The sequence below is a fragment of the Epargyreus clarus genome, unplaced genomic scaffold, assembly GCF_041222505.1.
Source record: "Epargyreus clarus isolate Ecla_fem2 unplaced genomic scaffold, WU_Ecla_fem_2.2 ptg000029l, whole genome shotgun sequence".
Taxonomy (NCBI): Eukaryota; Metazoa; Arthropoda; class Insecta; order Lepidoptera; family Hesperiidae; genus Epargyreus; species Epargyreus clarus.
In genome coordinates this window covers 9342785-9368981 of record NW_027332235.1, presented here as the reverse complement: position 1 = coordinate 9368981, position 26197 = coordinate 9342785, and the positions used below count along the sequence as shown (strand labels likewise).

Below are 26197 nucleotides of genomic sequence, written 5' to 3'. Positions count from 1 at the left end.
ATATAGAAATGAATTGGGTCGCCATAGCAAATTGTATGACTACGCCTGCTCGCAACAACTTCAGAGCGGAGAAGCAGTTTGGCGATAACTATACATATTTAAAGAGACCTTCATAAAGAAAGTCAATATCAAATCCTGAAATAAAATGTATGACTTACATTTTTTTTACGAAATACAAAACAATATCTTGCTATCTGACTATATTAATATGATTAGTCTATAAATTACCTATAACTTAGAATTTTCCCAGAAATTATTAGGAATTGTAAATAAAATTTTGTACATAATTGTAATGATTTATTTCTATAGCTATATTACATTACATTAATATTGCACTATCATTTAGCCCTACAATACAAAACACTTAATTCTTAATTAACTGCTATTAGAATCTTGACTCTGTGAGCCAATGTAAGGCTTTAGTTGTGTTCTTAGTTCCTTATTTTCGTTTTGTAAAGACTCTAATCTTTTCTTTAATTTCTCTGTCATATCTACATAGGATTCTTTCCACCTGAAAATATAAAATATTACATTTTATGCATATAATAATATAGATAAATATTTAAAAGATGCGTCTGCCATTTGTAAATTATAAAAATTAAATTTATAATAAAAATTAAGTGTAATAAATAATATATTTTTGTAATATTTGAGTCTTAGATATTTGTAACAAAGTATTACAATTTACATTATTAATAATTAAATAATATAAATGTAACATTTAATTAATTTAAGTAAACTTACTTTTTATTTAACTCCATTTGTTTTTCTAAATGTTTGTTCAATTCTATTAATTCTTCTTCCTTTGTAGACACCATTCTGAAAATACATTTAATTACATGTAAATATTTTTTTTAATGAGTCTTATACGTAATTTTTAATGACATGTAGGTTCAAGTAAAGATTTATACTAAGTTTTATCTTAACTATATTTTTACTTACTACTTATTGTTTTACTTACTTTTCATTTATCTCAGTTCTAGAAGAGAGCATTGTTTGCAATTTGGTGATCATCTTGTGAGTTTCATCCAATGATTTCTGTAGGTGTTCTACTTGCAACCTGAAATATAAGTATGCCAGAATGAACTTAAAGAAAGAAAGAAACAAACAAACCAGTGTACGCTTGTTTTACATCATTTTTGCTTTTACATCTTTTTTATAATATGGGAGTAGCAGACGAGCAGTCCAGTCCACCTGCTGGTAAGTGGTCACTGGCGCCTATGGACATCTATAATCAACCCCAGATAGGGTCAGATATTCCTACCTGACGTCGGTCACAGATGCGCCGCTACCCCTGAAGACTAAGCTGGAACGCCTCAGAAAAAGTATATTTGTCTGCTACTCTTATATTATAAAACAAAAAATATACTAAATAGGGATATTAAAAATTACTTTAGCTCATCCCGTTGTGTTTTTATTAGACTTTCTTCCCAGTCGCGCCGTTTGGTCTCCCTCGTGTTCAGATCTTGGATCCTCTGGATATCGAACGCTAGAGTCTGCTTCTCGCATACCAGTTGTATGTTGCGACGCTCTGAACACACCTGGTTAAGAAGTCAAAGAAGAAAGGTTTCTGTAGGGCATCCACACAACAATCGATCGATCGTTGATCGATGCTCTCGATCGACGGCAATCGATGTCGATTGATGACTCTAAAGAGTGTCTTAGTTTTGGTTATTCAACGAATACGATGGTTGAGTTTAACTGACTTGAACTTAAAATGTACGCGACTGATCCATTCTATCGTCGATTTTCGCCCGTTTACATTATTGAATTATATAAACAATTATCATTCAAAGATCAAACATTCAAAGAACTTTCAAAGAAGTCAAGATTGGCAATTTCAACATATTTTTAGTATGTTGAAATTGCCAATCTTGAAATGGTCAAATTTCGAATCCGGTAGACAAAATTTGGATCTATTGATTATATTATTAAAAGAAGGCGTCTGTCATCTGATCCACTCCAATCGGAGGGATTCTTTGCATCTCTTCATTCGTGCTATTTTTTTTATACTGTGCGCGTTTACTTTCTTACAATTTGGATGAATTAGATTAGATTTTGGATGGATGAGAAACCAATTTACCATTCAAGAACAAAGCTATATTTTTATCTACTCGTACTTTGGTCTACGATTGACTCACCAGCTCTTGAAATATCACTTCCAATCTCTGTTCGGCTAACGCTAGTTTGGGATCCACTGCTTTTTGCTGGTCGCTTTGCTGTTTCACAAAGTTCTCGTTTACAGTTTGGAGGATTTTATTTTCCCTGCAAAACATTTGTCTTCGTCATTATCATTTTTTATATGATTAAAAAAGAAAACAAGGTTGCCTCTCCATCTGATGGTTTAGTCCGCGTCAAACTGCTAGTCCTCTCAGAACATAAAAATGAATCGCGTCGCCATAGCAAATTTTATGACTACATCTGCTCGCAATAACTTCAGAGCGGACTAGCAGTTTGGCGCGGACTATAACTGATCTCCACAGGTAGCAGTGTGGACCTTTGTAACTAATTTCATATAGAACAGGAATTCTACTTGACGCTGATCACAGACGTTTTGCTACTGCTGGACTAAGATAGTCCTTATACTCGTATTTTGATCAGTCGGCATCCACACTGTTCCACCGAAACGCAAAAACTGATTTACGCTTTGAAGGTGGTAGAACCCTTTGTGGTTCGACTCCGGCGGCACCACCGCCACACCTATTTCTACCTAATAACAGCAGTGTTAGGCGCTGCTGTTCCGGTTTGAAGGGTGTGGTAAGGGAGACAGACTTTTCCGAGGCGTTCCAGCTTAGTCCTCAGGGGTAGCGGCGCATCTGTGGCCGACCTCAGGTAGGAATATCTAATCCTATCTGGGGTTGATTACAGATGTCCATGGGCGGCAGTAGCCACTTACCATCAGGTGGACTGCATGCTCGTCTGCCACTCTTATATTATAAAAAAAAAAACGCTAGAAATAGGTGTATTACTGTAGTGGACTTTCGTTTGATCTATATTTAAGGACACTTCTCTATTCATCACTTGTCTATATGTCAGGCAGGGACTATTGAACATCACATGGACTTGTCTTATCACATTATATATCATCTAAAAGTTTTAACCTAACACCTATTTCTGCCTAATAATAGCAGTGTTAAATGCTGTGTTCTGGTTTGAAGGGTGTGGTAAGAAGCCATACTTTTCCGAGGCGTTCCAGCTTAGTCCTGAGGGATAGCGGCGCATCTGTGGCCGATCTCCGGTAGGAATATCTAATCCTATCTGGAGTTGATTACAGATGCCCATGGGCTAGCTTCTTACCATTTAGTGGACTACATGCTTGTCTGTTACCCCTATTATAAAAAAGTCTTTACCTCATAGCTTTATTCAAGAGCAGTCCCTTTTCAACAATTTCCGCGTCTAAATTCCTGATGTGTTCCAGCATATCCGATACTTTTTCGTTGTATTTTTCCTTTAGTTCGTCCAATTCGGTTCTGTAAGCTCCTTCTGTATTTCGTTTTAAATTGGATAACATTTCCTTTGTGGCTGATAATTCTGCTAAAAGTGCAATGAATAGTTTTTGGTCAAAATTAATACATAACTCGTCGGGTAACCATCAAGACCTGGATTCATTTAATTGCAATTAAAAGAAATGCCACAAAAAATAAATATGCCAAAAAAATAATTACTGTTAGGTAAATTTAAGAGAAATAAATACATTTCGTTAAAACGTTTGTAAGCAGGTTTGTTTAAATAAAAACGTCTGGTTTTGATTCAATCGGCATGGTTCGTCCATATTGAAATAACATTTCTCTTTCTCTTTTAGATTTTACATTTAAACGAATGCTTAAAAAGTACATAGTTTTAACTTACCAGTAAGTTCCGCTATTTTCTTATAACTTTCATTCTTTTGAGCAGAAACTAAATCGAAGAGTTGTAGAGCTTCAGCAACCTAGATTGATAGTTTTTAAAGAAGGATTAATGTTTCGGCATTTTGTGATCTTAATCGTTGAAATCTCATGAGACGTTATCAATCCAACTACTTATTCAAGTTTTAGTCAAGAAATCAGTGATTATATTACGATCAGTTATAGAATAGTACCTTCTGTAACTAAATATTTTGACAAAAGTAAGTATATTACATAAATTCTTAATCCTTTATTCTTACAAAGTACTAAGTTTACTTCGATTGATTTATTTGTAACTCCCAGTATGCGGTTCTACTTTAGGTAACATTGCTTACTGTTATTACTTTCATTACCTTAGACTTTGCTTCAGCTTCCTTCTTGAGATTATCTACACACTCTTTCTTGGACAAGGTTAAATGAGATTTCAAGTCTTCATTATTTTTCTTCTCGATTGCCAAATTAATTCTATGTTCTTCCAAAATTTTTTTCAGTTCTTCAATTTCATTCTCCAGTTCTTTGCCCCTTTCTTTATATGATTGTATTTCTTTTTCTTTGCTTTTTAAGTCCCTTTCGAAACTATTGCAATCAGTTTTTAGTTCTTTGTATTTTGATTCTAGATCGACGTAGTCAGCTAATGCTGTTTCTAATTTTAGTTCTAAGTCTCTCCTTTCATTGATTGGGTTCTGTGAAGGAAAATTGTAAGTTTTTTTGCAGAAGATAATATTAAGGAAGACCTACAATGTTTTATTATTTATGGAAATTAGCATTACTTGCTGCAAGTGCTTTAATTAAATTGTCCTGATGCGTGATAAGAAGTTACATTTCAAAAAGGCAAAATTAGAGTTTTGATGTTATGATATAGGAACTTTTGCGCAGACTGCATATTTTATATGTAATGGTATTGACAACTTTTATCTGTAAACTATCTAGAGTTCTAGACTCAAGTAAAGATTCAATAACCACGTAATATGGCTTACGCGAGGGATTAAGCGTAGTAATTAAATGGATTACGTTTCTTCGTTCTTACAAGTTTTTCTATTCTATTATCATAACACTGGTAGGTCTTTAGCTCCGTGTCGAGTGCGTCGATCGTTTTCTGTGATGTTTGCCATAGAACATGCAGAGAATCTCGCTCCTAAAGGAAATATAAAGTAAATATTATCTAAATTCATTGCTTGTAAGTCACCACGCAAGTACTTTTTTATCGTATGGAGTGTAATCGTTGTGAATGGTTTTAGTCAATTAAATTCAATCTTTTCTATCAGTTTAATTGATTTTAAGTAGTGAGGTCAGTAATGATCTTAAAGCTTAATTGCTTTTTTGACGGCGTGGCGGAGTAGTCACCATACCGATCTGACGCACAAAGGGCTCCGGGTTTGATGCCCGACCAGACAGACTGGGTGTTTGTGTATTCGTCTTTGTGTGTGTCCATGGCACCAACGACTCAAGGTATCCTAGTATGGGGCTATGGATGTAGAAAGCGTTTTTTTACCTGTTGTAGAGTTTACTATACCTTAGTCAATAACGATACTTGTTTCTTTAGTTCCTCTACTTCCTTGCTCTGGTCATTTTCTAGGGCTTGTTGCGAAGTATGCAATTTTTCCTTTAAGAGCGAACCGACTTGTTGGGATAGTTTTTGGTTGTCGGCTATCAGTGTTCGTATTTCTTGCTCCACTACTATTTGATTTTGCTAAAAAATAGATTATTAATTTATACCATTATAAACAATAGGATATAATAAATTAATTAAAAATTATAAATTGTGATTAAATGACATCAGCCTGGACTTGAGAGACGGGAGTTTACTCGTGATAGTTAGATATGAAAATGTTCAAAAATGTTGATAGCGTGATTGACGATACATGTAACGCCACTGTGACGCCATCTCTTGTCAACTAATAAAAACTATTATAATGTAAAAAATATAAAAATTAAATTACTGTGCATTCTGTTTAAAATAAGAAAATAACATTTGCAACAGTACTTATCCTGCGTGCTATTAGTGGTCTCTTATGTACTTTAAGAAGTATATAATACGAAGAGTATGTGCATAAAAGTATTTATTGTATAACTATTTTTATTGCATAAAACTCTACAGGTTATATTTGCCTTACCTGGATAATGTTTAATGGATGATTTAAAGAAAAAACATTGCCTTACCCTGTAAAATACAACTTCTCTTTGTAAAGCTTCTACTGTAGGATTTTCCATTCTAAACAGAAGAATAAAATAAAATCGAAATACTTATTTTCATTATATTTGTAAGAAAAATAATATAATTATTTTAATCATTTCTTAAATAAAAGAGTTGTTGCTAAGAGTTCAGCACATGTGGTGAATTGTTTACATTTCGCGGGAATATATGTCAGAAGCGTTGCTTAGTAACAGTACATTTTAAAATCATGTGTTCTAGACTCCTATCCATTCTACCTTCTTATTTTATGCAATCAGTTAATCGTAATTATAATTAATTTTTATTATGTTAATACTTTTAAAATTTAAGGAACGAAAATTTCCATCTACCAGCAAAATAAAATTTGGCGCAAAACACAAGATGCCACAAATAAGAAAAAAACATAATGACATTATTTGAGGGCTAAAACAAATATTATATTTTTACAATTAAATTTAACATTCCTATATAATATATTTTATAGTAAAACTTTATTAATTCGAAAAAACATTAATATTTACAATTATAATTAAACTTAAAATTAAAAGAAATAAATTAAACTATAAAGGGCTTGACATTGACGTTTGCTCAAAATCGGCGAAATCAAATCAAATTCGCACAATATCCTAGAATGTAAACATTATCAATATAATACAAAAATATCTTTAATCTTTATCACATCGTTGCATAATAATGACCAGGTAAGTGGTAAGAAACTCGCTTTATGATTTATTTTCGCACAAAGTAAAAAATAATTGCCCATTATTTTTTTATCCTACTGTAAATATATTGTTCCCGAGAATAATATTAAAATGCTTCTTTAGTAAAAAAATATGATGTAAATTGTGTATTCAACTATGGTTACATCGTTTAAACTGTAGAATATGGGTAACTGATTAATTATGCGTAAACTGCACCATTATTGTTCGGACTGTATTTGAAATAGAGTTGCGAGCCGGTGCGCACTACAACTTAATGTTTGCTTGTTCCCCTATCTACATTAATGCATATAATAATAACGTTTAGGTTTATAAAAATGATAAAACTATGAAGACTGTTTTATTCTAACATCTACTGTGAATAAATCTAATTTGTGTTCTAATCTATAGTCCGCGCCAAACTGCTATTCTGCTCAGAATACTGAAACAAATCGCGTCAAGTAGCAAATGTAGATATTAGCGGGACGAAGACAGAGTGGGTTCTCTCCAGGCATCCGTCTGCTATCGGCTCTCACCCACGGGGACATTGCTGCATTAGTATGCCCTTACGTTGCTATGGAATATATGCTTGTAGTTGTGCACAACAGAGTGGACTAGTAGTTTGGCGTTGACTATACATTTTGTTTTAGGGTAGTTAATATTATTAGGGTAGTAATATATTAAATCTTGGTTTTCATGCAGTCTATATATTGACATAAGGGATGACCAGTGGCCTCTAGTTTACGATGATAAATATAATGTGTCTTTCCTCGGTTTTGAGAAGTTTCATGTGTTTGATGCGAAGAAATGGCGTAACATTATTCAGGTATGTATCTATTCAAATTTAAATAAATTAATATTTATTTATATACGTCTGAATAGAATTACTTCAATGTAAGTATTATGTATCAAATAATTTATTTATATAAGTTATAAATTCAGTATTGACAATTTGACGACCCGCGTGGCGGAGCGATGACCATACCGGTCTGAAGAGCAAAGGGTCCCGGGTTCGATCCCCGGCCAGACAGATATCTGAATGATAAATTTAGATTTCTGTTTCTGGGTCTGGGTGTTTGTGTATTTGTCTCTGTGTGTGTCCATGGCACCCACGAAACAGGGAATCCTAGTGTGGGGCTGTGAGAGTAGAAAGCGTTTGTTTGTTGTTAAAGATAAACATCATTATAACTATTGACAATTGTCAACAATGTTATACTTTTCTAGTAAATTCATGTTATGTAGCAAGTTCAGATAAAATAATTTAATATAATTATGCAAACAATATTGTAACCATTCTACCCATGAAGGAGGTTTCAAGTCAATTTCTTCTAGCGTTAAATAATCTATCAGCTAGAAGGTAGAATATTTTTAATTATTATATTTTTTTGGCATATCTTTTCAGTATCTCAAAGATGCCAATTTTATAACAGCTGATCATCTTGTAAAACCAGTTGAAGCCAAGCAAAAGGAATTGCTAGTTGTCCATACTAAAAAGTACCTGAAATCACTGAAAGTAAGTTAATCAATCCTTTCATCTTTAATTTCTATTCTTATTTTTGTATTCTAAATTAATTATCATTACCAACAATTGATTAATTAAAATGTACAGAATACCCATTATTTGTACATTTGTTTTTGTGGCATGTATTCCCCACTAGAATTATAGAAATATCCCCCATTAGAACAATATGAAATGGGCTTTTTAAGAAAGATGCAAATAGTGCTATTCTTCAAAGCCGGAAAGAAGAAAAAGAATTAAGAAGTAATCATTGTTTTACTTGCAGTGGAGCACAAAAGTGGCGATGATTGCAGAGGTCCCTATTGTTGCTTGTCTACCTAACATACTTGTACAGCATGCATACCTAAAACCCATGAGGTATGTAGTATAGTAGCCAAATTTAGCCTATTTTGAAGCAATTGAATGAAATCGAAGCAACAAATCTGGCTCGTTTTAATAATATAGGAGTAGCAGACGAGCATGCAGTCCACCTGATGGTATGTGGCTACAGATGCCCATGGACATCAGTGATCAAGCACAGAGCATAGTAGTTTCTTACATATTTTTATAGCAAGTAATCATTCAGTCCACCTGATCTTAGTAATGACCACTTTATTCGGACACCTGTAATCTGGTCTATATATCTGAGCATAGATTTGTTGTCACTCGCTTATACCAAACTGATTGCCTCTTAAATAAGTCATCCAGCATCCACACTTTTCCACTGAAGTACTTTCCATTATCTTTTTTTTTTATAATATACGAGTAGCAAACGAGCATACAGCCGACCTGATGGTAAGTGGCTACTGCCAACCATGGACTTCTGTAATCAACCCCAGATAGGATTAGATATTCCTAGGTCGGCCACAGATGCGACGCTACCCCTGAGGACTATGCTATGCTATAGCTGGAACGCCTCAGAAAAGTCTGTGTCCCTTACCACACCCTTCAAACCGGAACACAGCAGCGCCTAACACTGCTGTTATTAGGCAGAAATAGGTGTGGCGGTGGTGCCGCCGGAGTCTAACCACAAAAGGTTCTACCACCTTCAAAATCTTAACATGATTGGATGCTGATTTACATATGAGGAAACCATCTTGGTCCTCAGAAGTAACAATGTATCTGCAATCATTTTTAGGCAAAAAATATTCGTCTATATGAAGCTATTGTCCATGGGTGGCTACGTATAGTCCGCGTAAAACTGCTAGTCCGCTCTGAATATAGAAATGAATCGCGTCGCCATAGCAAATTGTATCACTACACCTACTCGCAACAACTTCAGAGCGGACTAGTAGTTTGGCGCGAACTATACTATCAGATGGATTGCTCATTTCTTATTTAAATATTTAAAAAAAAACTGTCATTTTTCAGGTTACAAACCGGTGGGTCAGTATTAGCCGGTAAGTTAGCCTTAGAGCGAGGATGGGCTATAAACGTGGGGGGTGGATTCCACCACTGCAGCGGTGAGCGCGGCGGCGGCTTCTGCCCGTATGCAGACATAACACTGCTCATACGGAACTTAGTGGAACATACTGATGTGCAGAATGCTATGATTGTGGATTTGGATGCTCATCAGGTATATCATTGGTCCATGAACGACTGGACATAATAAAAATATAAAACAATCAGCCTGAAAGAATCTAATGCAAGGATTTGTCCCTTTAATAGATCTTTTGTGAGTAGTATGTGGGCTTTGGAGCTACCCATGTCATTAAGAATCAGTAGTAGAAATTAAGGTGTAGATTAACCATTACAATTTTAATCCAGTTACAACCTACAGAACTTATCACCTCTGGACTATAATATTTCCTAAACGTCGTCATCAACCATTACTGTCCTACTGCTGGGCACGTGTCTCCTCTCAGAGTGAGATATTTACACCATAGTTATACCATACTCTATACTGGCCAAATGCGAATTGGTAGACTTCGCACACACTTGAGAATTTCTATTTCTTTTTTTAACTCAGTTGTGCAGTTTTCCTCATGATCTTTTACTTCACCATTAAAGCAAGTGATATAAATTTGTAATACGCACATCAATCAGAGGTGCGTGTCTAGGATTCGGACCCTTGAATAACAGGTAAAGTTTCTTAACCACGAGGATATCACTTCTTACATCCCAATTACAAATAATAATTGATTTACCCTTGAATTTTTTCAGGGTAATGGCTACCAACGAGACTTCCTGGGTGTTCCAGAAGTGTACATAATGGATATGTACAACAGGCATATATACCCGCGGGATGAGGAGGCTAAGAGAGCAATACGCCGTAAGATAGAGCTGGGACATAAGGTCGAAGACCTTGAGTATATGGTCAAGTTGAGGAAGTAAGTTCTTTTTTATAATATAGTTGTAGCAGAAGAGCATGCAGTTCAGATGTCCTGTCCTGAGTCCTGATGGTAAGTAGCTACTGCCGCTCATGGACATCTGTAATCAACCCCATATAGGATTCCTACCTGAGGTCGGCCACAGACGCGCCGCTACCCCTGAGGACTAAGCTGGAACGCCTCGGAAAAGTATGTCTCCCTTACCACACCCTTCAAACCGGTACACAGCAGCGCGTAAAAATGTTCTTATTAGGCAGAAGCCTCAGAAACCTAGCCGAGAAACGAACGAGTACATTTTGGAAGAAAATTATGAAACATATATTATTCCACCATCAGATAGTGTCGCTTATAAGGATCAAATTCTGGGAAGTAATGATAAATGACAAACTAAAGAAAAAGGCTCATTTTTAAAACAATTTTAATTTAATGTTACAGAAATTTAAAAGCAGCATTGGATGAATTCAAGCCGGACATTTTAGTGTACAATGCTGGTACTGATATATTGGACTCGGACCCTTTGGGGCACATGAGTATCAGTGATGTTGTGAGTATATTTATTTATTATATTATAAGGACATCTATAGCTTTAAAACTCTAAAAAGCAGTGATAGCCTAGTGGTTAAGAAACTCGGCCTCTCGATCGAGGGATCCGAGGTTCAAATCCCAGGCACTTCTGATTTTTCGAAATTATGTGTGTATTAGAAATTAATTATCACTTGCTAAAACGGCGAAAGAAAACATCGTGAGGAAGCTGCATACCTGAGAGATTTATAAAAAAAAATCAAAAGGTATGTGAAGTCTACCAATACGCACTTGCTCAGCGCGGTGGACTATGGCCTAATCCTTCATCCTGAGAGGAGACCCGTGTCCAGCAGTGTGACAGTAATGGGTTGATGATGATAGCTTTAAAACATTACATAGTAAATACTATACAATCACAATAAATAATAATGCCTGTGATAGATTTTCATAGCTTCAATACAATGTATGATGTAGTCATTTAGGTTTTTGAGTTGCATGTGAATGAGTTGATTTGTGTTATGGTCATGTGTGAGTGTGCGAGGGTGTTTTTTGTGGTTGGGTGTGTTATTTACATAGAATTACCTTTCTTTTACTTATAATTCAAGAAACATAATAATGCATGAGTGAGGGAGATATTAAGATACCAGATTTTTTAATTTTGCAACTTTGTATGATGGTAGAAGATTTCCATCTTATTATTATTTGTTAATCTTAGTTTCAATATTTTGTTAATATTTAGTTTAAATGCAAAAATATGTTGAAAAGCTGTACATGTTCCTACTTCACTCTCATACAAACTCTCATACAATGTTCCTACTTCACCAATTACCAGGGTATAATAAAACGGGACGAGTTCGTATTCGAGATCTGCAAGGCTCGTCACATCCCGGTGGTGATGCTGACCAGCGGTGGCTACCTTCGCCGCACCGCCAGGATCATAGCTGACTCCATCATGAACCTTAAGAGTAAGGGCCTGATCTCTGGTTGCAAGCCAGGGGTCCAGGGTAATGATCTGGAGACTACGCCGCTACATATGTGATCACCAAGATGTGGATTGTAAAGAATAGCTTGTCTGATATTGAAATATGACAGGATATTTTAGCTTGTTAGTCCGCGCCAAACTTCTAGTCCGCTCTGAAGGTGTTGCGCGCAGGTGTGGTCTGAGCCGATATGGTCGAACACAACTACAAGTATATACTCCGTAGCAACGTAAGGGCACACTAACGCAGCTATGTACCCGGGTCTGTGTCCCGCTAATGTCAATTTGCTGTTGCGACGCGACTCGCTTCTATATTCAGAGCGGACTAGAAGTTTGGCGCGGACTCCACTTAAATATTTTCGATATAATGTAACTTACACGTCAATAATTTACGCGGTAAGCGGTTCCCTTTTTAAGTTATGACACAAACATTTTTTTTTGTAATTTTGAATTCAGTATTAGCAGTTAAAACATATGGTTGTTTGTTCTAAAAAAAAACTGTCTAAATGTAAGTCAAAATTGGAATATACTGATTTTTTCTCTAAAGGTATTGTATGACGTCATACAACGCGCATACATATAATTCGTATGAGTATAACATTTATTTTATACAGTGGTTGAATCTGGACAATTTTATAATTGACCTGTTTCAAGACAGGTCTTATTCCTCACACGTTTAAGGCTCGATATAGATATAGACTTGATATTTTCTGAAATGAATATGGCTCTATATAGAGCCTATGTTTTTCATATTTTGTTTATTTTTAATTGTGATTTGTTATATTTTTTGTTATATTTTTACATGTTGTTTTATTTACACTGTTTTCTTGTATTTTTGTTATCTAGAATTAAAAGCAGGATAAATCCTTAGCAATTGTCTTAATACTTTGAATTGAAATGGACTTTTTAGAGTCAGGTTGATAAATTAATAATAATTTGTATGATATTATAATTATTATATTACATTTACAGTTTCATTCTGTACGGTGAATACATTTGGGCATCAGAGTGGGAGAGAGAGATATTATTTTTATTAATATACATTAGTGATCATATAGGTTTTATAATAATTTATGTAACTAAATAATATGTTGTGATTATTGTTTTATTTATTGTTATTTTTATTCAATCTTTTATTGTGATCTAGTCTAACGACACATAAAGTTGGTATTTTAAGTGTTGCAATGTTGGAATTGATTTTCTAATAATTAATTGTGTTACATTTATTTTATATAGCAACACTAATCAGTGATATTACGAGTGACACATAGTGAAAAAGATTATATTGTTATACACTTTTTTGTTTTAAATTATATAGCGTTTTAGAATGGTAATTAAATGTATGTGATATGGCAACACTGTACGGGTAGGGTAATAGAAAGTCCCACATAGTGGGTAGAAAATAATTTCCCATAGTGTTGGAAATGTTCGGATCTCTTTCAATTCAAGTGCCAAATTGTACTTAAATTCCTTGCAAATTAAATTTGCTAATTCTAGACTGTAACGATTTTTAATTCATCAATCAGTATTTACTCAGTAAAGTACAAAATGTAGGTTGATTAACTTATTTTCTCAATAAATACTATTTATTTCGTCAATTGAAGTTGTTTTATTTTAAGTATACTAGTTTCGTAATGTATTATTGTTAAAAAAAACAAATAAGAGTACTATGTACCCAAAGATTAGTTTTAACCATCTGCAATTAATCTCAGATATGATTAAAGTTCTACTTCTACCTACGGTCGGCCACAGATACGTTGCTGCCCTTCGGAAATAAGTTTGAATGCCTTGTATGAAAGTGAACCTTCAAACTGGAACGTACCTACGTTTTTATAAGGCAGTTATCAATGCCGACATCGAAGCACAAAATGTTCTACTACCTTCAACGAACGTGAGTAATGTTCTACGCGTATTCTACCTATGTTCGTGTTGTATAGTTACAATCAGGCTGTTTTTACGCATAAAATCATGAAAATACAATGTCAAATTGTTTGTGTTAAATGTTTTCGTAGTGACCACGATCCATGCAATATCGAAATATCGCAATAAATAAATTAAAACTGCGTATCGTGAGTACCCGTTCCATATTCGAATGTCTCAATTCCACGATAATATTGGTCTACAATCATATATTGTCAAATTGTTGTACGCGAGAGTTTTGTAACGTTCAAATTCAGACAAAAGAAAGGTAAGGAATAAGACATTGTAGTGTTTTAATAATAAATAATTTATTGCGCAATTAATAGTACTATAAAATTTGCTCAAAATTTTGCAATAAAATAAACAGTGCATTATATCACAATTCACAATACTAAAAATCTACAAATGTTTTTGCTCACTGATTTGAAGAATAACTACTTATTACTTTTAACCAATCTAGTGAATCCGCCAAATATGTTTTTTACTATATATTTTTGTGTTTATGTCTGTCTGTATGACTCTTGCTGTCCATGTTTCTATGTATATCTTTCCGTCTATAAGTCTTAGAATCGGCTTCACCAATTTCGACAGACTTTCAGAATTTAGTACGTTTGGTACAAAGCAAAACACTACATTTTTCGTGAGATTCTTGTCATTATAAATTTATCTAGTAGTAGTATTGAATTGCGAATAATAATCATCTGTCGGTACGTTATTATTGACCACGTCTCTGTAGTATTTTTCTTTTTCCTTCTGTTGTAGCGCCAGGAGTTGGTTCTCTTCCATGAGCTGGCGAGCAATCTCTCTGAAATGCAAATAAAAAATAGTAGGCACCTATACATACAAATACTATTATTATCTGGGATATGATCAAATGTGTGTTTGATTTTGTTATATTTGCTGATAAATGCCGTAGTTTAATTGAAAGAGTGTGTTTTTGATGGGTTGAGATATTGTTGAGAATATTTTTGAGATTAATATTTTTTATAAATGTTATTCTAGCATAGTAGGAGACCCACAAGGAGATTTTCAGTACGAATCTGACAAGCGCAAAGTTTAAAGTATCTTGATAAACTCGCAATAAAGAATGCTATTTTGAGAAGAATTGGTGTACCTAAAATATTCCATAGATTTTTATAATAAGTCTATTAGGTAAATTTGTACAATGATTATAATACCTTTTTCAGCAAGATTAGGTAATGTTAAAGTACAAGTAAATTGTACCTACCTTCTATCTTATTATAAACGTTACCTTCGCTTCCGCTTATCCTGTATGTCCTGGCGAGCCACTTCGTTCTGTATGGACTTGGCAAGCGCTTGCCATTCTGCCTCCATCTTCTCTTCTGCCTCACGCTTAGCCTATTTGCAAATAAATTTATTTTTGTATTAAAAAGAGTATCTGATGTTTTATCATAATGCTATGTATAACATTAGTAGTAAGTTGCTATAGAGGATAAATCTTCGCCATTCGTATCCGATGATAGGAACACCTATTTACTGCTTTAGTAGTTACAACACTATTGTCAACTTGTACCGTTTTGTTGGAAGAGAGTGGAAACGTTTCTATGGCCGATAGCAGATGTGACTTCAATCTTATATCTGGTCGATTACACATCTATTATGGTAATCGTAACGTATGGTAACCTTCTGGTTTTTTCATCATCAATCCATTACTGTCCCACGGCTGGGCACGAGTCTCCTCACAGAATGAGAAGGATTAGTCATAGTCCACCGAGCTGGCCCAGTACGTATTGGTAGACTTCACATACCTTTGAAAATTTTATTTTAAAGATTTTTCAGGTATGCAGGTTTCCTCACGATGTTTTCCCTTACTGTTCAAGTAAATGATTAATAATCAGAGTTGCGTGTCTAGGGTTTGAACCTCGAACCCCTCGATTAAAAGACCATGTTTCTTAAATATGTATTAGGCTATCGCTGCTTTAATGCTACTATTGTTGCTACTGCGCTGGTTTCCTACTTCAACAAATAGATAATTTACCTTAGCCGCAGCCATTTGGTCCTTCTGAGCAGCATAAAACTTCTTGAGCTCCTCTTGGTTCATACCTTTGTACATGAATCCGATAGCCCTGAAAACAATCATCATATATTTATACCTTAATGAAAAAAAAGAGAGCTCATTAAATATAAAATTAATGTCAAGTTTTTTTTTCTATAAAATTTAAGTTGCAAATGAAAATGGAGTCCAGATTTGTAATCCATCCGTTCTCGGCCACAAATGCAATGCTACCCCTGAGGACTAAACTGGTAACCACTTTCATAGTTAATGTGAGAAAATGTAAATTTCTAGTATTGAGAAGTGGCAACGCATCTGTGATCGGCTTCAAGAAGAACCTGTACCATAAGGAGTTACAGATGCACATGGGGGCAGTACTTGAACTGTGTGTGAAAGGACTAGAACACTTTGTGGTTCAACTTCGGCAGCACTACCACCACACCTATTTCTACCTATACACAGTAGTGTTAGCGCTGCTGTGTTCTGGTTTGAAGGGTGTGGTAAGGGAGACATACTTGCCGAGGCGTTCCAGCTTAGTCCCCAGAGGTAGCGGCGCATCTGTGGACGACCTCAGGTAAGAATCTAATATTATCTGGGGTTGATTGCAGTTTTTCCTGGGGCTGCAGTAGTACTTACCATCAGGTGATTGCATGCTCGTCTGCTACTCCTATATTAAAAAAAAAACTGCACGCTCGTTGACTGCTTCTTATAAAACAGTTAGACGACTATCTATTTGTTATCTTTCGCAGTCTCTTTATAACTACCCTCATATGTAGATCACCTGTTCTTTCCCAGGGCGCTCTTAGCAACATCCGGGTTCTCAGTAAGCATGTCTGAAGTGAGATTGTTGTACATCTCTGCTGTGTTATCTGCTTCCTCTTGTTCCTTTGTAATCTGATCTAGTTGTTTCTTCTCGGCAGCCTGTTGAGAAGTTTTGCATTCAAGAAGTTATGGGAAGACGTTCTTATCAATTTACGTTATTAGTATGTTTGTGATTTTTTAAATTGTAATAGTCATCATAAATTACTATTTATTGGTCAAATAATGTAGTCAATCATAATAAAGAGTCCCTTGCTAAGTGCTAACTGAGACCTGGTTTGATATATCTTGAAATTTAGTGATGCAGATACAGGGCGAAATTAGTGTGATTCTGTGTAATTTTAATGAAGGTTTCTAATGTCCTTTATGATAACAATTTGACTCATAATTTTACAGAACCAATTGTCTGTACATAATCTTACCAAAACCTACCAAAGCCTCATGGTATTTCTTACCAAAGCCTCGTTGTACCGCAAGTTAGCCTGCCCCAGTCGGTAGCGACACTCCCTCTCCATCTGATCCAATTCGCCGGCTCTCGCGTCTCTCGCTTTTATTGCCATCTGAAATCACAAATTCGAACGTTGGTACGATGTTTTTTTTTAATAAACAAGTGGGAAAGGAGTATGCAATCAGTTTTCGATAAATCCAATAATTAAAGTCCTGAGGTCATTCGTCAGGGCCGGATTAGAATGCGCTCGAAAAACATTACCCCACAGCGGGGTAAAAAGAGCCTGGCTGATGCGACCTCGCCTACGTCCAGATTATGACCGTACTTATATTTACAGACAGTAAACGTTTCGTGTCAGAGACATATGATCTTATTCTATACAATATTTTTACAGGCACGGCCGGTGTTTGCGTGTTTGTGCCGTCGCATCAGTACCCTTACCATGAGTTTTTCCAAGTTCTGACACTATCCGCTAGGGGCGCTGATTGGAAATTGTATTGTTGTATGTAAACAAATACCAAAACAGTCATATTTGTCAAAACTTAAAAACTTATGGTAAGGGTACAGGATAGATATAAATATGTTTATACATATTGTATATTATATGATTTTGGTTTGCCCCATAAAAATAAAAATATATAAATGCACCATAGTCCGATAGGCTACTGTAAAAGGACTTCTAATTGGTTTTTTATGACGACGTGGCGAAGTCGTTAAACCGGTCTGAAGCGCAGAGGGGATCGAAGCCGGGACGGCTTCGATCCCCGGCCAGACAGAAATCTAAATGATGAATTTAGGCTTCTGGGTCTGGGTGTTTGTGTATTTGTCTCTGTGTGTGTCCATGGCTACCACGATACAGGGAAACCTGGTGTGGGGCTGTGGGTGTAGAAAGCGTTTTTTTTTTTTTTTTTTATGTTTACCATGTAAGCAGCTTCAGCTTTCTTCCGTTCTTCCTCCGCAGCTTTTCTCTCCTGCACTTGCTGCTCCAGCCACGCGTTCTTCTGCGCCGCCATTATCTTCCTACGTTCCTCATAATTCAGGTCTTCTCCTTCAAATCTATAAAAGGGAAGAAAAAGGTGCAGAAAGATGATAGGCCAAGATTGTACCGATTATAATCAGTCAATTAGATCAAAAAACAAGATAAACAAAATAATTATGCAATTCTACCGACCTATTGCACTAATACCTGTATTTTCCAAAATATTCGAAAAAGTTATATATAATAATTTATACAATTATTTTGAAAAATTTAATATATTGGCCAATGAACAAATGGGATTTAGGAGAAATAAATCAATTAATCAAGCAATTATAAATTTCTTAAAAATTTTAATGTCGAGCCTAGAAAACAAAAAGCATGTAACGGCTATATTTATGGACATGACCAAGGCGTTTGACTATGTTGACCATTCAATATTATTCAATAAATTGGAAGCATACGGAATAAGAAATAATGCTTTAGATCTAATTAAATCTTACTTGACAAAAAGAAACCAAATAACGGAAATAAGTAACATTAGTCCTGTCAATAAAACAGAAACAAAATTTCTATCAAAGGCGAGAGAAGTTTTATTCGGAGTTCCTCAGGGAAGTATTTTGGGTCCTCTACTTTTCCTAATCTACATTAATGACTTTCCAAAGATAATTAAACATCCTATGATATTATTTGCCGACGATAGTACGGCCTTGTTTATTGAGGATCCCTCAACTAACTACGAGAATGAAATCAATAGCTCACTTACAACACTAATTAATTGGTTAAATCATAATAATCTCAAAATAAATCTGAACAAGACATCCATGATAACATTTGCAAATAAAAATACAAAACGGGTAAAACTATGTATACATTATAAGGATAAAACTATAAATAAAACTGACACAACAAAATTTTTAGGAATACACATTGATCACAATTTATCTTGGAAAACGCATATAGAACATGTTACTAAAAAGCTCAACAGATACTCATTTGCACTATATAAATTACGAAATGTAGTTAACGAAACCGCAATTCTTACAGCTTATCACGCCCATGTAGGAAGTATTTTGAGATACGGAATTGTCTTTTGGGGCAATGCATCTGGTAATGAAAGTGTATTTAAAGCACAGAAAAAATGTATACGTTCAATGTGTAAGTTACATCAAACGGATTCATGTAAGACCTACTTCCAAAAGTTATAATTTTAATAATACCCTAAAAAAGTAAAGTTATAAATTTAATAATACCCTAAAAGCCTATCTCATAGAAAAGGCCTATTACTCGATAAGAGATTTTTTAGAAGAACAATATACATAGATAAAATTGTAACAATAGATGTATGTGTACTGATCTAATAATTATGTTTGTTATAGTAATATCAAGTGAATTATTTAATTGAAATTGTAATGATTGACATTGTAATGACTGAATTTGTTTTTTGAATATGAATTTATTAAAATATTTATTAAATGACATGTATAAATTATGTAATTGACCTAACTTAGAGAATCTTGTAAATGTAATTTGGAACATATATTGACATAAAATTATGTTTGACATTTATGTCTGAATAGAAAAGCAATAGTTAATTCTGTGTATACTAATTTGTTACTTGGTACTATAAAATAATTACGTCATACCTGACTATATATTTGCACGCCTTACAGGCAAAATAAGAGGATTGTATACTTTGCCTAAACACCTATTGTACCTTATTTAGCAAATAAAGATTATGATTATGATTATGATTATGATTATGATGATTATAATAGCGTTCAATATACTGGATGTTAGTGTCTACCAACGTTTTTTTGGTGTAGCAAAAGTTTGTAAGTTATATTAGTAAGTACTATGTACTGTCGTCTACTGCCGCCCAGGGATAAAACCCAAAATTTTATAAATTCAACGTGTGTAATTGTTTACCTGTAGGTCTGTAACGTCATAGCCCCGAATTGGAAGAAATAAATTTTGATTATTTTTTTAAGGAGACGTCTTAGATTAGAGTTTGAAATATGTTGAAGAAAATCTCTTCGGTTACAATTCTCCAGTAGAGAGAGAGAGAGCATCGAGAGTGCTCCAAGGAGCTCTTTGCATTTTTCTAGGAGTAAGTTTTCAGTTATTTATTTAAGTTCCTACTAAATTATGTCAATTGTATACAAACTTCTGTGCACTGGACATGCCAACAGGCGCATCGTCGGTAGCGCGTGGTGGGAGCTGCATCTTGAGCACATCGGGGTTGTTGAGGTCGAACTCGCGCCGATCTTCCGGCCGCTGGTACTGCTGGCGGTACGCGTCAATCTCCGCGTTGATTCGGCGACGTTCCTGACATTTGAAGCGTATGAATGAATGAAGTAAAATAATGAAATGAATAAAAGGTGAATGAAGGTTTATACTTGTTAATTTTTTAATTCGACCATCATTTTTCCTGATAAATGGTTAAATGCCAATCAACATCTGCGAATTCCTCAATACAGAAGAGAGAGTAATATTCTATTTAAACTTAAACCGATTCACCGATTTGAAATTTATTATTTTGAAAAATTATTAATTTGAAATTTATAACATTTTCCATTGAATAAGTTAATCATTTTAAAAAGCTTGTTTATACGATCTAAGTAGCAAACAACCATGCAGTCCACCTGATGATAAATGGTCATACCGCCCTTGAATATCTACAACCCACTCCATACAGGAGAAGGGTTCTATCTGAAGCTGACGTAATGCTACCTTCTATTTAGAGTGTGTAGAGTATGTGTATCCGGATGGATATAATAATATAGAATCTACCTATAGAAGGCAGCAAAGTACGTAATTATTATTTTTGGAAAATAGGAACTTATGCACTAATAAGGTCTGGCGGTGGTACCTCTGAAACGGATTATTTACGAAGGGCTTTACCACCTTCCAATTGATCGATTGCGTTTTCCGTACCTCATTCTCTCTTGCTTCTAAAACGACAGCCAAATTGCTGTCTTTGATCATCTGCTGCGCGAATGCCAAGTTTCTCCGGTCCTGTTCTTCACGTTCAGCTCTTTTTTCAGCCACCTGGCGCTCCAGGAATGGTAAGTCTACCTGGGGGAATAAACATTTTTTTTGCTAAGAGTATGTCCAACTGCTTGATATTGAGAAAATAATTATAACTTGCTTTCACACTAAATGAAAACACATACACAAAGACTAGTAGACGAATTACCAGAAAGAGGACAAAAATGTATATTCTTCATTATCCGTTTGGCGGGGGTCGTATTCTGAACCCATTGCGTGTCAGACCAGTATCGTAACTGCTCCGTTACAGGAGTCGTGATTCGTGATAAATAATAAGTATAACAAATACAGGAGGGAAGAAAATAAACGCTTATAGAGTTAACTAAGATAACTTACACCAATTTTTCTATTTCTCGCATTAAAAATTCTAGATCTTCTTTCCAATTCACATTGTCGCCGTCTCTCTCTGTTTTGAGATTCTTTACGATCTCTTTCATTAGAGATCTGAAGTTTCATCATTTTGAAACGCGTTTGGTAAATGAGACAAAATAAAAATGTCTTGTGCAGCTGAAATCTCGTAAAAAGTAAAAGTATAAAATGGTTTCTTCGTTCAAAGATTTAACAAAATACGTTGCTATGGTGACTTGCATAGATAATATTATTAAATTATTTATTTAGGGTAAATATACATGTGGCTTACAACAACTTTTTTTTAATATAATCTTCCTATTCGGGGATCGAACCCGGGACCCTAAAAGTATATAATTATTATGAGGATTGTTATACCATTATAGCTGTCGGTTTAAGCTTAAATATAATATTACTTCGACTACATTGTTTTATTTAAAGTGACAAAATAGCATCTTTAAAGTTTTTTTTCGTGTAAAGATTCTATAAGAAAAATACGCGTAAAAATGTTTTAACATCGATGTATAACAATGTACTGTAAACACGTGCATGGATAGACATTTAACAATTAAAATACATATGTTAGGAGTGAGTATTAGGGTATTAATTGTCCTAGTGAATGCTCAGTACAATCTTATCAAATTTTCGTTACAAAAAAATACATTTCAATAAAACTACCAATTGGTAGAACTTTTTTCGACCTGGCAACATTGCAACTGCGGCTTTGTGCGTCGTTCTCGGCGACAACGTAACCCGTAGCGTAGTAGAGCTCGGCTCGTATCCGTAGAACGTAGCGACACAGCGACCGCTTTACCGCGAACCGCTCCACAGATTATACAGAGTTTAAATACTCCGCGACGTTCACTCGCTCGATGTGCTAACGCGCAAGTCTGTGTTGAGGAATATTTTTTGTTTTTATCGCGCGTATTTCGTGCGGCCGAAGACATTAGAGTTCAATCGTACAGTGTTTTTATTTTTTTTTATTAGTGTTGCTATTTTTTATAGTGCGTACAAACATATTGTGTAATGTGATGGTATCATGACAAGTGTGTTGAAGAAATCGCGAGGCACTAAGGGTAAATCAGAATCCATGCAAGAAGACCTGCCTTCGAGATGGGCGAGTGTCTCCCGCGGGCACAAGTCTGAGGACGTTTCGAAGCTGATTAAGTACATAGATGACAATGTTATTGGGAAAGGGAACTCATTTTGTGGACCTTATGGACGGAGGAAAGGTACGCGATTTTTGTTTTTTTTTTTTTTTAATAGGAGAGACACAGTCTTGTTATTATAAAAAAAGCTGTAAAATTATGTAATAATATAATTTGCAAAGACTCTTAAGTAGTTTAAATTAGTAACACAGTTTAGGTAAGTAAATATAAAATAGATAAAGGAAACCAAAAATAAAAATCATGGACATATTATTATTTTCTGGTAAAAAAAATAATGTAAATTTATTTCACAGTATCGTATAGTATGTAAGAAAAAAGAAAAAAATATTTACTATGACCACGGAAGAATTTGAAAAGAGAATTTGTTTACCGCGATCAAGGCAGGATTGAATTCGGATGGCGAGGTCACTAATCAATGATATCGTGAACTATTCATTAGTTTTATTTTTGTTTCGCGGAAACGTACCACATGTCGCGCGTATAAATAAGGCTGAGGTTACGTACGCCTGTGCATAAATGCGCTATTGTTGTTTCAAGGCCGCCTAAAATTATACGAAACACTTATTTATTTATGAAATTTTCTTGTTTGTTTATTGCATTATTTATTTAGATTAAATAACAATACTTTGGATTTATAATTTTGAACTTGAGTCTTAAAATTTGTTAATGTATTATATTAATCCTGTATGGAAATTTAATTTTCGTTGTTTGAGTGCAAAAGAGTTGGTAGACCTCTTTCGTTTGTAGAGGGTCTGCTAAACGTCATTTAATTTAATTATATGAAGGTGTATTATGCCATATTTACGAGGCGTTCTATCCTTTAGATTCCGTAACATTCTTATAATTGATGTATCAAATTTTAGCCAAGCAAAGACGGAATTTAACTATTTCTAGTAGGCATAAATTGTTTAATGTCGTTTAATGGTGATGAGAGATTGATTATTAATAATGGTTAGATAGGGACGTGTGAAGGATTTTAGAATTCAACAATAGATAGTCATTTATCGGCTGTGGTTAATATCGACCACTCTTTAGTAATTATTTTGAAGGTGGTAGAACCCTTTGTGGTTCGACTCCGGCGGCACCACCTTCACACCTATTTCTACCTAATAACAGCAGTGTTAAGCGCTGCTGTGTTCCGGTTTGAAGGGTGTGGTAAGGGAGACAGACTTTTCCGAGGCGTTCCAGTTTAGTACTCAGGGGTAGCGGCGCATCTGTGGCTGACTTCAGGTAGGAATATCTTATCCTATCTGGGGTTGATTACAGATGTCCATGGGCGGCAGTAGTCACTTACCATCAGGTGGACTGCATGCTCGTCTGTTACTCTTAAATTATAAAAAAAAGAAAACTATGTCCTATTTACTACATCAAAATATTGAGACACACATATTATAGTACACTACACGATGTTCACAAGTTTAAAATTATATGTAGAGGTGTAAAATTTCATCAATATACTTCAGTGTGTTTTGTCAGCTGAATTCTTATACATTACTGCAGCGATTTACCATCTGCGTATTCGTAATACGGTCAATATTTATTAGCTCAAGAACATAGATTTGTATTCAAGAATTAAATAAATAATTAAGTATATAGGCGAAATGTGACTTTAACGTAAATAGTAACGTGATGTTTCAAATTTTTTTTTTAAATATATGAAAGTAGGTATATTCATCTAATTTAATTGAGTTATCAAATATTTTTTAGTTTGTTTTTGGTATGCTCTACATCCAACGAAGACCGACTCTTCATTCCTAGATTTGTAATGTAACTTGGACTAAATATAATACTACAATAATAATAATAATCATTACATTAATTTATTTATGGTTTATGTAGTCATAAATAATGTAAAAAATTATATACATTCCTCCCTCGTACTAATTACACGTGTGACTATCAGTCTCCCCAACTTCATTGTGACGTCACACATAATTGCTTTTTAACTTATCAAATATAATTTTATTAAGTTCCCATAGGTGCGTAGAGGAGATAAATAACTTTTCTATATTATGACAGAAATTTTCAGTGACGTCACATTTCATGACCCCCAACACATTGTGACGTCACGCAACATTGTGGAACTTCCCCTTAAACTGCTGACGTCAACCGTGGATGATTCCTTAAATTTTAAATGCTTTCGCATTCCAAAATGTATATAAATAAGCGGACAAATGTATGTTTATCCAGCATCGGTGTCACAAGAGCAGTGGGCGCGAAAATAGTCATTAATCGTCTGTTGGCAGCGTCCTTCGTCTAATTTGGCGCGATCTCCTCCAATATTGGCATAGATAATAGAGACAGGCGCCATGCTGTTATATTGTCGTTCATGTTTTGTTATCTGTATTGCGTAATGGTAGGCGCGATTGTTTTGGATAATATGATATATTGATTGTTGTTACAAGTTGACTTTTGGGGTTAATGTATCAATGAATTGTTGAATTCGCTAAATGTTTTTGTTGTTACTCGTATTTAGAATAAATACACTACTGTATACTGTATATATGGGTATTATTCTACATTTTTATACGTATATGCCATATACTTAGTAAATACTGGTTTTCTTTAAAAATACCTATAGTCTGATTCATAATTAGGTGTCCAAAATGTAAGCAATGAAATGTCATTGTCAAAATTCGATGACAGGTATTGCAAACCTTAACAAACTAACAAGAAACGAAAACTCACAAATTTCAACATAAAACAAAAACTTAATAACTGCACACAATTTAAAAAAACGCACTATGAAAACTAGAAAAAAATCGACTTCGATCACGATCACGAAAATGAATAATATCAACTACGAAACTTAAAAATGGCGGCACAAAAAATGTTTTGGATGCCGATTGTGTGACCATTATCACAATTTAGTTTTCTCTCATAAATCTTGTTTTTTATTATTATTACTGTATGAAATGAAATTGAGTTAATATAAATATTGGAAAATGTGAATTGATTTTAATTTATTTAGATTATTATTTTATTATCGATGTATTAATTTAATATTGTCAAAAATAAGAAACTTTTTGTTTACATTTTGGACACCTAATTATGAATCGGACTATAAATGCCGAATTCATATTGTTCTTTTCATAAAAAAATAATAATATTTGTAGTAAAAGTATTTAGTATCTGTTCGTCTACACTAATATTATAAAGAGGAAAACTTTGTTTGTTTGTTTGGTTGTAGTGAATAGGTTCAATTTAATACATAAACATTTTAAGGAAATAAAACATTTCTTTCAATTTTGGTTTGTTCAAATCAAAAGACATATTCCACATTCTTTAATACTTTTCCTTGTACAAAAAAGAAAAGAAAGGTATTCGCTCGGTTAACACAGGTTCCGAAGGCCATCCTGACATTGTGA

The 26197-nt window shown here is 34.4% G+C and overlaps 4 protein-coding genes across 5 annotated transcripts in view; 2 read left to right on the top strand and 2 right to left on the bottom strand.

Annotated features, from left to right (window-relative positions):
- Positions 1-315: 315 nt before the first annotated feature.
- Positions 316-6375, bottom strand: LOC140754303 (uncharacterized). Its single transcript, XM_073089289.1, has 11 exons — positions 6045-6375; positions 5398-5574; positions 4912-5019; positions 4238-4567; positions 3850-3928; positions 3351-3534; positions 2142-2265; positions 1393-1541; positions 962-1060; positions 745-819; positions 316-511 (listed from the first exon to the last, which is right to left on the bottom strand). Exons 1-11 carry the CDS (start codon positions 6093-6095, stop codon positions 376-378), a joined length of 1512 nt encoding a protein of 503 aa, XP_072945390.1. The 5' UTR covers positions 6096-6375; the 3' UTR covers positions 316-375.
- Positions 6376-6629: 254 nt separating this feature from the next.
- HDAC11 (Histone deacetylase 11) lies at positions 6630-12769 on the top strand. The gene is made up of 8 exons (XM_073089287.1): positions 6630-6758; positions 7458-7581; positions 8158-8268; positions 8540-8631; positions 9625-9829; positions 10417-10583; positions 11019-11127; positions 11938-12769. Exons 1-8 carry the CDS (start codon positions 6751-6753, stop codon positions 12142-12144), a joined length of 1023 nt encoding a protein of 340 aa, XP_072945388.1. The 5' UTR covers positions 6630-6750; the 3' UTR covers positions 12145-12769.
- A 1592-nt stretch (positions 12770-14361) lies between these two features.
- LOC140754517 (RIB43A-like with coiled-coils protein 2) lies at positions 14362-21893 on the bottom strand. The gene is made up of 9 exons (XM_073089543.1): positions 21649-21893; positions 21199-21339; positions 20429-20589; positions 18206-18341; positions 17293-17397; positions 16800-16939; positions 16004-16091; positions 15257-15363; positions 14362-14809 (listed from the first exon to the last, which is right to left on the bottom strand). Exons 1-9 carry the CDS (start codon positions 21769-21771, stop codon positions 14668-14670), a joined length of 1143 nt encoding a protein of 380 aa, XP_072945644.1. The 5' UTR covers positions 21772-21893; the 3' UTR covers positions 14362-14667.
- A 519-nt stretch (positions 21894-22412) lies between these two features.
- Positions 22413-26197, top strand: part of LOC140754339 (uncharacterized) — a 140291-nt gene continuing 136506 nt past the window's right edge. For both annotated transcript variants that reach the window (XM_073089335.1, XM_073089334.1), the window contains exon 1: positions 22413-22892. In XM_073089335.1, coding sequence (XP_072945436.1) covers positions 22700-22892 — 193 coding nt within the window. In that variant the 5' untranslated portion in view covers positions 22413-22699. The remainder of the gene's footprint in view (positions 22893-26197) is intronic.